This window comes from Panulirus ornatus, chromosome 30 (genome assembly GCF_036320965.1).
Source record: "Panulirus ornatus isolate Po-2019 chromosome 30, ASM3632096v1, whole genome shotgun sequence".
NCBI lineage: Eukaryota > Metazoa > Arthropoda > Malacostraca > Decapoda > Palinuridae > Panulirus > Panulirus ornatus.
Genome location: NC_092253.1, coordinates 6,618,807 through 6,635,000, shown reverse-complemented (window position 1 = coordinate 6,635,000; position 16,194 = coordinate 6,618,807). Strand labels below are relative to the sequence as shown.

General features: G+C 41.3%; 1 protein-coding gene across 1 annotated transcript in view; it reads left to right on the top strand.

Moving 5' to 3' along the window:
• The window catches only part of LOC139758253 (putative neural-cadherin 2), a 125,082-nt gene that overhangs the window by 55,811 nt on the left and 53,077 nt on the right, over window positions 1-16,194 (top strand). Inside the window, exons 4-8 of the mRNA XM_071679463.1 lie at window positions 733-993; window positions 6,348-6,482; window positions 6,794-6,971; window positions 11,658-11,891; window positions 13,754-13,917. Coding sequence (XP_071535564.1) covers window positions 733-993; window positions 6,348-6,482; window positions 6,794-6,971; window positions 11,658-11,891; window positions 13,754-13,917 — 972 coding nt within the window. The remainder of the gene's footprint in view (window positions 1-732; window positions 994-6,347; window positions 6,483-6,793; window positions 6,972-11,657; window positions 11,892-13,753; window positions 13,918-16,194) is intronic.

The window sequence follows — 16,194 nt, the reverse complement described above, 5'->3', positions numbered from 1 at the left end:
TCATTTCTAGTTTCTAGGTCCTTCCCCCAACCCCATCCCTCTTTTTCTTCCACGGATGCTTTGAGGGGGAGAGAACCACCTCTTATTTCTCGTACCCTCACTCGTTTTCTACTTCCACCAGTGCAATAAGCTCCCTTGTTTTTGTTTCTTTACTTCTCTTTCTCTTTTCTAGCCCCTCTCCTCTAGCCCCTCAAAGCGAATTTCTGTATCTTCCCTTTTTCTCCTTTACCCCAATATGTACTGACTCTAGTAGGCTTGTGAGTCTTGTATGTCTCTTTAGACCTTTTCTATAAGGTCTCCTTCAGAAGCAAATGGGCGAAGTAGGGTCATGGTGATTCACTGCTTAGTCCTGGTTACTGCTGGTAGGTAATAGCTAGTGGTGATATACACATGTGTATCTGTCAATGTAGAGATGATGGGTGGATTTAGGGGCACAGTATTGGAAAAGGAATCCAAAGGGAATACAAAAGGAATTCAAACACCAACAGCCCCACTCGGTCCCTTCGAGGCTTTTTGAATGTTGTGGTCGTAGGGAGAGATCAGAAATACAGACTACGAAGTGGTCTCGAGAGATGACGATTGCTTCTCTCTCTCTCTCTCTCTCTCTCTCTCTCTCTCTCTCTCTCTCTCTCTCTCTCTCTCCCTTTAATGGGAGTGAGTGACAGATGTTCAAATAACCCCCCATCATCCACCTGGCTCATGTACCAACCGCACCTTCTCCTTCCCCTCCAGCATGAGCTGACGGTGGAGGTCAGCGGTGGTGGTGGAGGTAGTAGCAGCAGTCCCACCGGCGGTGGTGCCCGAGGTAGCGGTGGTGGTGGTGGTAACAGCGGCGGTGGTGACCAAGGGGACGGCGGAGGGGGGTCGAGCGAGGCGCGCGTGCTGGTGAGAGTCTTAGACGCCAACGATCACGTTCCTTACTTCCCCCGGGCGATGCACGAGACGCAGATCACGGAGGAGGACGACAGACACCTGCCCAAGACCATTCTCACGGTACGTTGCCACCACAAGTGACAACAACCAGAGTCTTCCCACCACACCTCCTCCTCCTCCACCTCTCTCTCTCTCTCTCTCTCTCTCTCTCTCTCTCTCTCTCTCTCTCTCTCTCTCTCTCTCTCTCTATCTGTCTATCTATCTACCTATCTATCTATCTATCTATCATCTTTCTACCTATCTATCTATCTGTCTCCGACTTCTTCTTGAAACTTAAGCAAGCTTGTCTTCATATTCTCTTTTCCCTCTCTCTATCTTTCTCTTTGCTCTTATTCTCTCCTCACTTTCTCTCACTTGTGTCCACCCTTTATATATTCTTTGCTGATACCTAAACATCTGACGCTATATATAACCAATTGAATAATATATCAGAAGACAATGCGCTTCGGTTCGTTTTGTCTTCACCGCTTCGGTTCACCTCACCCACAGGAGAAGACGTAAAGAGACAAGTGAGTCATATGTACAATGCTCGTAACGATGGTCACCGACCATTTAACTGCATAACCAATGGCAGTAGTTGAGAGGAAGAGCAGGATCCCGGATGCCGAAGTATGGTTAAGTAGGTTAGGAATTTAGGAGTAGAAACACAATAGAATTATGAGTAATATAAAAGAGATTTAGAAGACTCATTTTTTTTTTTCATGACTATCATTACACATGACAGATAAACGACGAGCAATATTTCTAAAAACTGGTCAAATACGTCCTAGATTATGCTAGGAATGGGTAGACAACACTGGTGTTTGGGTAAACTGGGATGTTTAATGTCAACACGTTATCCATCTGTTTGTCAAAGAGCTGATGTACAGTAAGACTCTATCGTCGAAAAAGGTGGAGGCTAAAGTACATCAAAAGGTAATTAGATGATTGTTCTTAATAGATGGTATATACGAGATCCCTAAGATGGTAATTGTTATGCATTATTGAGATAGTCTGGCTAGAAGAAAACAATCATTAACAGACAGTTAGACAATAGCTATGAACAGATGGGGTAAACAATATCCATCAACAGGTGAGTTAGAAACCTATCCCTAAAAAATGGGGCAATCCTCACATCCTAAAAAGGTCACTGGAATAATAATCAAACCAAAAAAAAGAGATATTCTCCATTACTGAAAGTCAGGGCTGCCAAGAAGCACGAAAAAGAGAGGGAAAGACTCCAGCAAAAAAAAAGCAATTTAAAAGAAGTATATCAAAAGGCTTATTATAAGTAATATCTTGAATAAACGAAGCATTATACTATTACTAAACGTGAAAGAAGAAGAAGAAAAAAAAGAAGGAAAGCGCTCAACTTCTGGGGATAATATGAACTGGCCTCCCTCCAAAAAAGATGTTATAAAATTCTAAAATTTTGAGAGAAGAAATGATAGACGAAAGATAATCACCAGTAAGCAACAATTTTTTTTTCTTTTTAATTTTTCATGTAACGATTTCATTTTCTTTTTTTATTTTGCCTCTGGAGAAGGAAAAAAAAAATAAGGCAACGCCTATGAAAACTTAATTAGGATTTTATGCACGTGTAAAACTTATGCTTTTTTAATTACCATAACTTTGTGACAAAGTTACTGATGTAGTTCATTTTGTGTCAAAGTAGAGGTCTAATTCATATGTATATATACACCCTGTGCCGTAAACAGTCTAGCTACGTTGTATATGGTGAAAATTAAAGCGTTTAAAATAGCCTTACAAATATGGTTCAAAACGGAAGCCAATTTCGTTGCGCATAATTTGAAAAAATAAATAAATAAAAATTAAAAAAAAAAAAGGTAATTACGAAATGGACGATATGTGCATTGAGTTTATTTTGTTATGGAAATGAGATCGTGTTCATTAAACCGTTTCAAAACCAACGAACGGCATAAGTGACGGAGAGAGAGAGAGAGAGAGAGAGAGAGAGAGAGAGAGAGAGAGAGAGAGAGAGATAATGATTGACTTTATCAACAGTGTGAGGTGAATTAAAAGGGGAAAGCTACGCGAGCGGAGAAAGATAAATGGATAACGATAAATATATATGGACTCCCGTGGTGTAGCGGTTAGAATTCCTGGCCGTGACGCATTCACGGGCCGCCCAGGGCCGAGAGACTAGGTTCGAATCCTAGTCGTGGCAGCTGGTCCACAATCAACCCAGCTGTTCATCCACCCCACAGGGGTTGGTCGATAAAATGGGTACTTGGCTCAGGCTGGGGTATATATATATATATATATATATATATATATATATATATATATATATATATATATATATATATATATATATATATATATAATCTTTTTTCATGCTATTCGCCATTTCCCGCGTTAGCGAGGAAGCGTTAAGAACAGAGGACTGAGCCTTTGAGGGAAATTCTCACTTGGCCCCTTCCCCTGTTCCTTCTTTAGGAAAACTAAAAACGAGAGTGGAGGATTTCCAGCCCCCGCTCCCTTCCCCGCTCTGTTAACGTGATGTACACGCACAATGTCTTTTACCTCCTTGTGTGCATGCTTACGCATATCTTCAACTTAATGAAGAAACATTTCGGGGTTTTCTCAATGTAATCAGCTTTTCTGTAATCTGCAACCAAGTTAGTTAAGACAGGTGGCTATCAATGTTCTCTCATACATGTTCTAACCTCGTTCATTAGGCTATCAATGTTCATGTTCTAACCTTGTTCATTACCAGCCTTAACTCGTCATCATAATATGATCCCAAAAGTCTCTCGATCTCTAAGTATTTTCCGATCAATAGATTTTTTTTTTTGTTCTTCTTCGTCGTCGTCTTTTGTGTACTAGAAAATGGAGGAACATGGCCGACTTTCTGAGCAAAAGTTTCCCTATTTGTGGCGGGTAAATTGAAATTTCTTGGAGCTGGCATTAAGGCAGTGCGAAACTTCTAATAGGACAACATCGAATCCCAATCTAGTGTCTCGATAAAAAAAAGTAATTGGGTTTTTGTTTAAAGGAAACAGGTGTGCTTTTGGAGGAGACGCGAAAAAAGGCTCTCAGGCGTTGAGGGCGATAGTGAGTAAGAATAAACTGGGAATATCTGTTAGGGGAATGGTGGCAAAAAGATCTTCAGAAAAGTGTGGGGAAAAGTGGAAGAAAATCGTCCGTCCTTTGCTGTACTGTGAATGAGGAATGGTGCATGTGTGGTGAAGGGTGAAAAGCAGATATTTGAAATTATCTCCACTTATCAAAGCGACACTGGTATTCGCTAATTCACAAACACATTATCTTTTGTCGAAATGATTCAAAAAAAATATTTCACGATTCCGTATCCAGTAATGGGTAGATGAACACACGGTCCTCTCTCGAAATGTTTCAAATCATTTTGAGTCATGGGGGATACCTCATGGATTTTTTGGCAAAATGACATGAAAGACTTTGGGTCACCATCCAGTTATGGGGTTTCAAATCCTTATCGTTATCCTTTGTCTATATGAGACAAATTTCACGAGACAGTTTGAATCACTAGCTTTATGAACACGAACACACTGATTCTTGATCAAATGACATAAAACTCCGCGGTTTGTATATACTGTGTGAAGAGTACAACAGCTTCATCTTCTATACGTACGAAGCAAAAGTAACACCACACGAACCAGCAAAACTCACACTACACAAGCCATCAAAAAGTAACACTACACAAGACATTAGACCAAGCAGTTGGACTATATTCTACTTTATTACTTATACTTATCTAATATTAATGATAATCCATACTTCATCCCTTTTCTTTACAAAGATCTTGTTTTGTTACCTAGTGTTGATTCTGAGTAGCAAGTTACATACACTGACTATGAACAGATGAACTTCAGAAAATCTTCTCGTACAGAATGCCGAAAATTTTTGAACAATCGAATCACATTTCTCGCTGGAAATAAGAGGGAGTCTCACTATAACCCACACTTTGTAAAGAAAGAGAAAAATATTCTTTCAACCACTCAATATGCCAAAAGCACTTCAGTACACCCCTCTCGACCGGGCTGCCCTTAAACACTTACTAAAAAGGACTGAGCTTACACACTTAACCATGACTGTCATTCCCTACACAATCAACCTTCATGACACCATAAATCCTTCTTTGATATTTCATTTCCATCATGTACATCATTGTCTATATTTTACGCTCAAGGTCCAAGACTTTCAGGACTGCTATAGACTTCAAACATCTTGATTTGCATGAAGAAATACGCTTCCGTTGTTCGCATACATCTCTCGCCTTATTGACAGAGCCGAGTACAACACTCAAATGTTGTCCGTAATATGTTAACGAAATGTTGACTCGTCCATGTTGAAAAGTCGGGAGGATTTCCTTTTTAATGTACTATTGATGATGCTGGCAAAAATCAGACCGCTCGACCAGCGAAAACATTAAATCGGCTTCAGACCAATATCGCTTCATTTATTATTGAAATCAGACAATATTTTTTTCCTCGTATTTGCATCTATTTTTTTTTTTTTCTTTGTGGTCGAGTGGCAGCTGATTGGCTAATAGCGCTCGGCGTGTCTGCTAGTGGAATTATGATATTAAGTTGATATTAAAGCTGTGTACTTGCATCAAGAGTACATGAAATGGTGTCGTTAGTAACATACAGACGCTGGGAGGCTTGATGGAAGTCATTACGTAACATAGAATATATTTCTTTTCTTTCATACTATTCGCCATTTCCCATATCAGCGAGATAGCGTTAAGAACAGAGGACTGGGCCTTTGAGGGAATATCCTCACCTGGCCCCCCTTCTCTGTTCCTTCTTTTGGAAAATTAAAAAAAAAACGAGAGGGGAGGATTTCCAGCCACCCAGATTACGTCGTTTTTAAACAGCTAGTACTGGCGTAATGAAATCTACTGTAGATAGACCGTTAGCTGATGAAAGAGGCGTTTTTATAATGACTAGATAGATACACGACCAATCTTTGGGAAATTTATGATTATATATATATATATAGACCTTCAAAGTAGGGGCATCAACATAAGTCTGTGTTCCTTTTTCTGTTTCTGTGTCACAGGGAAAAGTCAATACATATACACATATAAATAAATGAATGTATTAGAAATGGTAAAGGTGAAAGCTAATGATAATGACAAATACGTAAATACACACACACACACACACACACACACACACACACACACACATATATATATATACCCTCAAGAGATGGGACCTCGTGTGTGCAAAACTCCCTCCCAATTCTATACACACTGGTAATTAGATATACATATCTTACACGCAGGCACGTATGCATTTTTTTCTGAATGACCCAGCTCATTAATACGGTGTTTTCTCCTCCTCTTTCCCTTCCCCCCCCCCCCCCCCCCCTTCCTCCTCTTCCTCCTCCTCTTCCTCCTCCTCCTCCTCTTTACCCTCCTCCAGGTGGCCGCGACGGACGGTGACGCTGGCCAACACGGCCAACTCCGGTACCATCTGTCTGGTGACGGCGTCCACACCGACCCGTCCCTCTCATCCTTCGCTATGGACCCTAAGACCGGGGACCTGAGGCTCCTGAAGGTAAAACAACGGTTGGTTTCTGCAGGGAAAGCGCGGGTTTGTGGGGGTGTTGAGTGGAAGGGTCCCTGGCGGTCGGTTTTACAAGCCCGGGGGTTCGATCGTTATAAGGAAGGAGTCGAGTACGACTATAAGCTCATCAGATATAAGGGAACGAGAGGTTTTATATATATGAGTATATGACTGTTTGATTATATGTTCATATATCCCATGGTGGAAGTATTTACCTGGCTCTCTCTCTCTCTCTCTCTCTCTCTCTCTCCCCTTCTTCTAACCCGATCATTTCCCTCCCCGGCCCCTCACTCCTTCCACAGCCCCTGGACCGAGACCCACCCGAGGGGAGGTCTCAATGGCGACTCCGGGTCTCCGCCAGCGACGGACAGACGGAGGCGACGACGGAGGTGCACGTCAACGTGAAGGACATCAACGACAACGCCCCTTACTTCCAAAGCAGCACCCTCCACGCCGCCGTGTCTGAGAATGCACCAGAGGGTTCGTAGCTATCACTGGTTCCTCAGATGTTAATCCCGTTCTGTAAAGAGCCTTTGTCTGGCCACCAGAGCATGATGGGCTATGAAGAGATTCGATTACCGATCGTCTTGCAGCGCTAGCGAGGTCTGATGAGCCATCAAGCATTACTCACAGCATGAGATAAGCCTGTTGGTAGATCTAGTTATAGAGGAGTTCTACGTAACTATCTAATCCATCTATCTATCTGTCTATCTATATACCTATCTACCTATCTACCTATACTTCTACATATCCATAAAGCGACACTTACTTAACTAAATCAGACGCGAAATCTAAAGGCAAGTCATAAGGGAAAAAGACTGAGCATTTAGGTAGGTTCAGATCCTCCTCCTCCATTAGTATTAGTGCGAGGTTGTTTGTCTCTGTGAGTAAAACACACGGTAAACTGCGGGCGGCTGTTGCCAAGAAGCAGACCAACTTTGCCAATCACAGGAGTCACCCAAACTCAATCATCTCCTCCGCCAGAAGCGGTGCAATATCTTCCCAGACATACAGATATGAGGATATATATATATATATATATATATATATATATATATATATATATATATATATATACATTCAACTCTTGCCCTGCAATTTTTCGCTTTGCTCTTTGTATTTTTTGATAATTCTCTTCCATGGAATGACTTTTTCACTAAAATGGAACAGGAACACATGAACTCCAGTCCCAGAAAAACTCAAAAAACAAAACTGATCAGTTTTCGAAAAAAGGAATCAACATCAAAGTTAATATCAACTGCATGTTGCATTTTGACCATTCACAGAGACTTGGGCGAGAGAATCAACATTTCTTTTTTAAGTTAATTTTCAGTTGAGTTTTATCGTGGTTTTGTCTTAATTGGAAGAAATCTTTTTTCATTCCATTTCCTGCTGGGCAAGGAGAATAAGATCCTCACCCACCAATGCTGAGGTGTGTAGAATAACGTCTCACACGAGTACACGAAAATTCTCATACAACCAAGAGAGCAATTCTCAGCTCAAATTGATGTCCAAGGGAGTGTGAAAACCATTAAATTTGTGAAAAAAATCATTTCTTTTTCTAGCTCCGCGTGTGAATATATATATATATATATATATATATATATATATATATATATATATATATATATATATATATATATATATATATATATATATATATATATATATATATATATATATATATATATATATATATATATATGAATTCTAACTCATCTTCCTTCACGAATACATTCCTCGCACATTTGCCTTTTTACAAATCTTGGATCTCAGCAAGCTGTTTGTGATATGCGGTCTGTGTGATTCTCTCTCTCTCTCTCTCTCTCTCTCTCTCTCTCTCTCTCTCTCTCTCTCTCTCTCTCTCTCTCTCTCCTGCAGAGACCGAGTCTAAATAATCTATTCCCCCAACACCACAGTTGTGTGGGCAAGTCGTCACTTAATTCAAATCATTTCCACTTTGTTTTTCGAGGTCATCCTTGAAGGTCTTCCTTGAGGGACTGACGCTTCAACCACCATTAACCCTTGCTCATTTCTCATGAACAAAGGAGGTGACTGTAATTGTTCAACAGACCATTAGCTTGAAGGTGATTACTTCTTTATCATCATTTGGCATCGGAGTTGTCAAGAAACCTCAGCATTTCAGCCATCTTTTTTTTTTTCCCAAAAAGAAGGAACAGAGAAGGGGGCCAGGTGAGGATATTCCCTCTAAGGCCCAGACCTCTGTTCTTAACGCTACCTCGCTAACGCGGGAAATGGCGAATAGTATGAAAAAAAAAAAATATATATATATGTGTGTGTGTGTGTGTGTGTGTGTGTGTGAAAATAGATATGAAGAAAAACTACTCGTACTGATGCGCACAAAGACACATTAGAGATTGCTCTGTCTCACCCCCATAGAGAAAGAGAAAGAAAGAGATAATTAGAGTGACTGCAAACAAAGAGAACACACAAAAAAAACAGAATACCAAAGAGCCTTGCACACGTCACAATCAGGTTGGCAGGTAGGAACATAAAGAGGCAAGCAAGCAACTTGGCGAGACTTGGAACCTGTAGTGTTTGTGTGGGTCGAGACTCACAGGATATATTTGGCCCTTCCATCTCGCCTTTCCGTGGGGTCAATGAACCAAAAGGTGTGAAGACTTGCAGACTCCACGGCTCCGGTGGAGGTTGGCAGTAGTGGTGGTGGTGATTGATGGAAGAAGAAAAAAAAAAACGGGGGTGGAGCTGGAGGGGTTGAAGGCAATATCCTTAAAATGGCTCTAGTTTCTAAGTTTGTGTCTGCTTTGTTTGTTCTGCTGTTTTGAAATCTCTCATCGTACGATGTCTCTCTCTCGTCTTTTCTCCCATTACCTCTAACCTTATCTGACCTTTGTGGCAGGTAGCCTCGTTCTGCTATTCTGAAATCGCGTATCGTAAGAATCCATCTATTTTCTTATCTTTTCCCCTCCCTTATCTGTATCCTCCAGTAAAAGGAAAATGGTAGAAGTTACTGGGTCATAAGATTCTTCTTTATCTCTGTCCCGCTCAACTGTAGCAAAATACAAATAAACGATCCTTGTCATTTTGAAGATGAACTTAAGCTATCGTTCGGCAGGTGTTGAGGGGTAACAAAACTTGGCAGGTGTTTATGTCTAGCATAGTTCAGAGGTGATGAGGGCTACCATAGATTGGCAGGTGTTGAGGGCTTGCATAGATTGGCAGGTGTTGAGGGCTAGCATAGATTGGCAGGTGTTGAGGGCTAGTATAATTTAGCAGGTGTTGAAAGTGAGTGCAGCTAAGCAGGTGTTGAGGGTTAGTATAATTTAGCAGGTGTTGAAAGTGAGTACAGCTTAGCAGGTGTTGATGGTTAGCATAGTTTGGCAGGTGTTGAGATACGGTACATGTTTGTGTCAGCACATATTTGCATGTATAAGAGATAAGCACATTTTTCCTACATAGAAATAAAACGTTCATAATGAGTATATCACTTGAATATATCTATATGGACGATATGAACAAAAAAGTGTCATTTTCTTATCTCGTAACATCACATCGTAATCCAACAGTATCATTTTCATTAAAAGTTAGTATCCGGGTCCTCTTTCTATAGGCTCCAGATGCCCAAGGCTGCGCCACATCCAGTAGAAGGGAAATGTAAACTCCTTTGGAGTGAGAAGTTCTTTGACGAGACTGTAATCCCAGTGATACAGCCTCGGGAAAGGTGATCTCTACGCTCGGGGAGTAAACCAATGCAGGCTGAGTATGGTAACACACAGACACACACACACACACACACACACACACACACACACACACAGACACATATATATATATACACACACGACACAGAGTTGGTGTCCGGTAATACAGATCTGACCGTCCGTTAAAGACACATTTTTACCGGCGGCTCATCAAAGCGCGCAGTTCTAAAACACGTTTGAAAACTGAATTCATTTTTGATGAGACATCTGCATCTGACGTTGAGCTTATCTTTTCCTTACATGATTTTTCATTCGAGCTAAAACGTGGAAGGTTCGTTTGTTACCGAGCCAACGAAAAGAAAAAATATATATATATATACATATGTATGCCAGGCAAAATTTCTTTGTATGAATATATGACTTGATTTCACAGGATATCGGTCATCATTAGTTCGTAATTGTTTTGGCAAAATTACACACCCTCCCCCCTATGGAAGTAATCACCCAGCCGTGACAATCTTTTTTTTCTCTGCTATTCTCTCTCTCTCTCTCTCTCTCTCTCTCTCTCTCTCTCTCTCTCTCTCTCTCTCTCTCTCTCTCTACACACAGACACACACACACACACACACACACACACACACACACACACATATATATATATATATATATATATATATATATATATATATATATATATATATATATATATATATATATATATATCCTTTCTTCATCTCTCCATTTCACATTTATCTTATCTTACTTTTCAACTTCTGCTGTTTGCTTATCACGAAACAGACATGACATGACTCACAGTCAACACAGTTTATTCTTTCCAATAAAGAGAACGACTCGACACAAAAGGACAAGAATGATCTCGACCCTTTTAAAAAGAAAAAAAAAAGCCAGTGCACCAGCTTTGTCTGATGCGCGGCTCTTAAAACTTAGGAGGCGAACCTGTTTTATAAAACTTCACATCCCTCATGCTCCTGTTTAGCCAGTAGCTCAGGTTGCTGTTTGAACGAAAGAGTTCTGTCTTGTGCCAGACGACAATGTGAGGAGGGGGGCGGCTGGTAACGAGGGAGTAGTGGTGAGTATTGGTAGAGCAATGGAAGTAGGTGTGGCTGCGTCTTTATACCGTTTCGTTCTTCATCTGTTGCAAAGCCACGATAAATATTTCGATTCAAATCCCCGGCTGACATTATTTGCGTCTCCTCATTTAATATGGAAAAAGTTAATAGCATTTATTTTTTTTTCTATTTTGAGTACGGCATGTCATTCTACTCACACCACACTGATCTATGAGTATTCCATATCTCTTCCTCTATCAAAAACAGACTCGAAAAGGACCCACGGGGGTCTGCTGTCCCAACATCTCTTAAAAAACCCCACGAGACAATCTACTCCACCTCCATCCTTGCAATTTACAGCTGTGCATGACATAACTAAACCCTCCCCCCCAACTCCCTTTGTCCTTCTGCAGGCGCCTCAGTCATGCAGGTCACAGCGACAGACCATGACGATCCTCAGGAGGGCCAAAATGCCAACCTGATCTACTCCTTGGAGAAGAACGTTATCGACGAGGGTTCGGGGAGGCCTATCTTCGCCGTGGACAGCCAGCTGGGTCTCATCACCACGGCCATCTGCTGCCTGGACAGGGAAAAGGCCCAGCGTTACGCCATACAGATCGTGGCTACGGACGGTGGTGGACTGAAAGGTGGGTTTGTAGCACCGCTGCTGTTGTAGATCCTCGCTTCTTTGATAGTCTTACTCAAGACTTCACTCTCTTCATCGAATATCTTTCTTGCATCGGGGTTGGTATTTGGAAATAGTTTTCCCTTTTTTCTTTTTAATTTTGCTCTGTGAATCTTACATGACTACTGTGTGTGTGTGTGTGTGTGTGTGTGTGTGTGTGTGTGTGTGTGTGTAAGGTGGTCTTTGCCGAGGTACATCGTTCTGAAGGGTGTGTCTGTCTTGCTGGAACCACACGGGTCATTTATCTGACGTGGTGATCAATCGTATATCCTTCGTTCGGTCAAGACCTACAAAACTTTCCTAAGATCGAAGCTGTTTCATTAACTGCTTCGAGATGACTTTCTCCCCCATTATGATTCGTGGAGGAGAATAGAAAAAAAAAATTTCTCAACCCACAACAGAGCAGTTCTATCCGAATGAAGGTGAGGAAAATGAAAGGAGAACTGGAGAGTCTTATGAGACAAGATGAAGAGAATAATTGAGGGTCGAAAACCTTGATGCCGAGTTACCAAGGGAATTTCTTTTTTTTTTTTTGAGATATCTTGGGGCGCTGGAAAAAGCAGAGGCTAAGAATGGTCGCAAGGAAAGTGTTGTACGCGATCTGGTCCAACCGTAGATCACATATCATCAGACACAGAGGAGTAACATGATGGTTTTAGCAGAAAAGGAAAATAAACTCTCTTTGGGCATTCTAATCGCGTCTTTTAAGATGCGGTCACCTATGGTATAATGGGATTACCTGTTAACTAAAGGTGATTAATGTGCAACAAGAGACTGAATTACATATATATATATATATATATATATATATATATATATATATATATATATATATATATATATATATATATATATATATATATGTATATATATATATATATATATATATATATATATATATATATATATATATATATATATATATATATATATATATATATACTGGGCTTGAGTACTTCTCTGCATCAAGGAAATGATTTGTCCTTTTTCTTCTCTGGCAAAAAAGACGTTAAAAGAGGTTTGGATTCAGCTTAATTACGACGGTGAGGTTAGTGGTGGGTATGATACGGTATGATGAGAAGGTATGATGAGACGGTATGATGAGAAGGTATGATGAGACGGTATGATGAGAAGGTATGATGAGACGGTATGATGAGAAGGTATGATGAGACGGTATGATGAGACGCTATGATGAGACGGTATGATGAGAAGGTATGATGAGAAGGTATGATGAGACGGTATGATGAGACGGTATGATGAGAGTAAAGACGTTACTGTAACACTTGCTTATCAAGGACATTAAGGTCGTTTTGCTATCAGAATTTTTTTTTAGAAAAAAAAAAATTTCAAAGTTTTATCATTTCTTTCATTAAAATTAATGGCGAGTTCTCCTGTTATTGCCGGTTAACATACTGTTCTGCTTAGCTGGCCTCATGTTAACTTGTTGAAGGATACTTACAGTAACTTTTCCCATGATCCATTTCTAAAATTTGATCTTGTTCTTCACCACGTATATCCTTACCCCTTTTCCCCTTCATAAATCCCTCTCTCCTCTCCCTATTCCACTTCTCACTTACCACCTCTTCCATTGCCTTTTCTCCTTTCCATATCCCTGTCCTTTTCTCCTATTCCTTTTTCCCCTCATCGCCTCTGTCCTTACAAACTTCTACTGTATCGCTCCTACCCTTCTCTCCATTCCACTCATCCGTTCCAATAACTCCTCCTCCTCCTCCTTTTCCACACCACTTCCTTACCATCCATCCCTTTTCCTTTCCTTTCCCCTCCACTTCATGCTGTCCATCCTGCCTCCTTCCGCTTCGTCAGGCACAGGGACGGTGCTGGTGGAGGTGGAAGACATGAACGATGTTCCTCCCAAGTTCTCCAAGCCTGAGTGGACGATCGAGGTGTCTGAGAGCCTTACCCCGGACCATCCGCTCGCTGCCCTCACTGTGGTAGATCAAGATGTCCGAAACAACTTCACCTTCAGGGTATGTGTCTTCCATATTCATTTAGCCATCAAGGGCAGTCTTCTTCTCCACTAAACATATTTTTTTTTTTGGGGGGGGGTCTTTAACTTCATCTTCTACCAGTTTTGGTCTTCTGGGGTGAATTTCCTTCAATATCGTCTTATGGGTGATTTTTTTTCCCCACTTCATTTTTCATCGTCAGCTGAAGGGCATTTTCCCTCCATTTTTTGGTAATTAGGGATAGTTTCCCTCCATTTTTGATCAGTGCGGACAGTTCCCACCATTTCTGTTCTTCAGGATCAGTTTTTACCCTCCCATTTACCCATTTAGCTTCCCTCTTGTGGCAGAAAATCATTTCCAACTCACACTTGTCATTAAAACCAAACAATTCACCCCCGACCTTTCTTACAACCCTTGTCCTTGAGGCGCAAGTGACCCTATCTTGGTTCAAACATGTTCTCTTTACATTTTCCTTTTTCTTGTTCTGTCATAAGACCTGGAGTTTGATGATGGTGTACGCTTGTCTTACCTCAGTTGTCAGGGATATTACATCCTCAGTGAGTTCATCTCTCATGGAGGGTGGCGCTCTCTCTTTCTTGTCTCTTATGGTTTGATCTAGAATTTTCCCATGTAACCATCTGTTTTCAGTTGTGGTCTTTGGTTGTTTCATCTTCAGTTTAAGCTTCTTTCGTTTTCTTTCTCTCTTTCACTCTCTTCTCTGGTTTCCTATGTCTCTCTTCTCCGTTTAACTCCCTAGAAACTCGTTTCTCTTTCTCCCTTTTTTCTCTCTCCTTTTTTCCTATTTCATCTTCTCTCTCTCTCTCTCTCTCTCTCTCTCTCTCTCTCTCTCTCTCTCTCTCTCTCTCTCTCTCTCTCTCTCTCTCACTTTTTTTTTTCTCTCTCTCTCCAACTCCCCTCTCTCTGTGTCTGTCTCTTTTTTCCCCTCTCTCTCATTCTAGGCCTTAAAGAACTTCGTCTTTTGACACGCTGTTTTCCTTCACTTTTGATCCTAGACAACTCCATTTTCAGAGCAAATATTCCCCTTTACTCCCAGTCGTCTAAATGATGATATTTTCAACGTACGTTCTCTTGCGTTTTGGGCTTCATACAGGTTTACTCATGACGCCGTATGCCCCAATTTCGATACCCTCTGATAACGTTAAATTCTACCATGCTTTGGTATGCTCGTTAACAGCATTCATAACACGTCAACAGCATTTATAACATGTTAACCGCATTCATTACCATACAAATGTATCAACCACACTCATTCATGAGCCTCTGTTAACCACATTTGCAAACATTTGCAAACAGGACTTACGCTTAGGAAATGCATTTGCATTACTAATTTGTCGACGATAAAATCATGCGTCCTTATCATTTATCGGCTCTCATGCTGCTTGATCGAACTCGGTAAACATATCTATTCACTTTTTTCCTCTACCTATATGGTAGATTATCCACCGCTCCATCCACATTTGAGGACGAGGAAAGTGGCACAGTCCTACGAAAACTGAGTTCTTTGAGTACCTAAAGGAACATGTAAGTCCTTTTTTTTTGTCGTTATTTGATTATCAACCCTCACATGAGAGAGAGAGAGAGAGAGAGAGAGAGAGAGAGAGAGAGAGAGAGAGAGAGAGAGAGAGAGAGAGAGAGAGAGAGAGAAGCAGGACGAGGTAGTTGGGCGAGGACCCTTAAGCTGAGATGGTGAGCCAAGCAGTTGCTCAACAAGAAATCCAATTACACCCTGGCGCTACGCAATCTCGTCTCTCACTAATGCCTCACACATGGGCAGTCGTTCCTCAGGTGTTGCACACTCATCATGAATTTGGCCAGCATAACTGTGTCGCCAGATGGCGCCCGCCCGCCCGCGCGGTGTGTGGGCGGTGGGAGGGGTGGGGGTGGTGAAAAGAAAGAAAAAAAAGAACTTGATGGTAGTTGATGGGACTCGAAATTCCTTGACCCACTTCAGAAGCGGACGGGAATCACTGAGTTCGGGCCCTGTTGCCTCTCTCTCTCTCTCTCTCTCTCTCTCTCTCTCTCTCTCTCTCTCTCTCTCTCTCTCTCTCTCTCTCTCTCTCAGCTTCTCTCTTTTCTCCTCTCTGGACATTTCATATACTGGTAACTCAGCTTCAGTTATACACAAGAATATCTCCTGTGGCTTCAGGGCAACAGCAGCAGCAACACGTGCCCCAGGACAACATAGTTAATACAGCTCTTTTCAATAAGAAAAAAAAAATAATCGCCCTTGATACGCTAACTTCAGGGCTGATGTCGGTGATGACCTTTCCTTCAAGC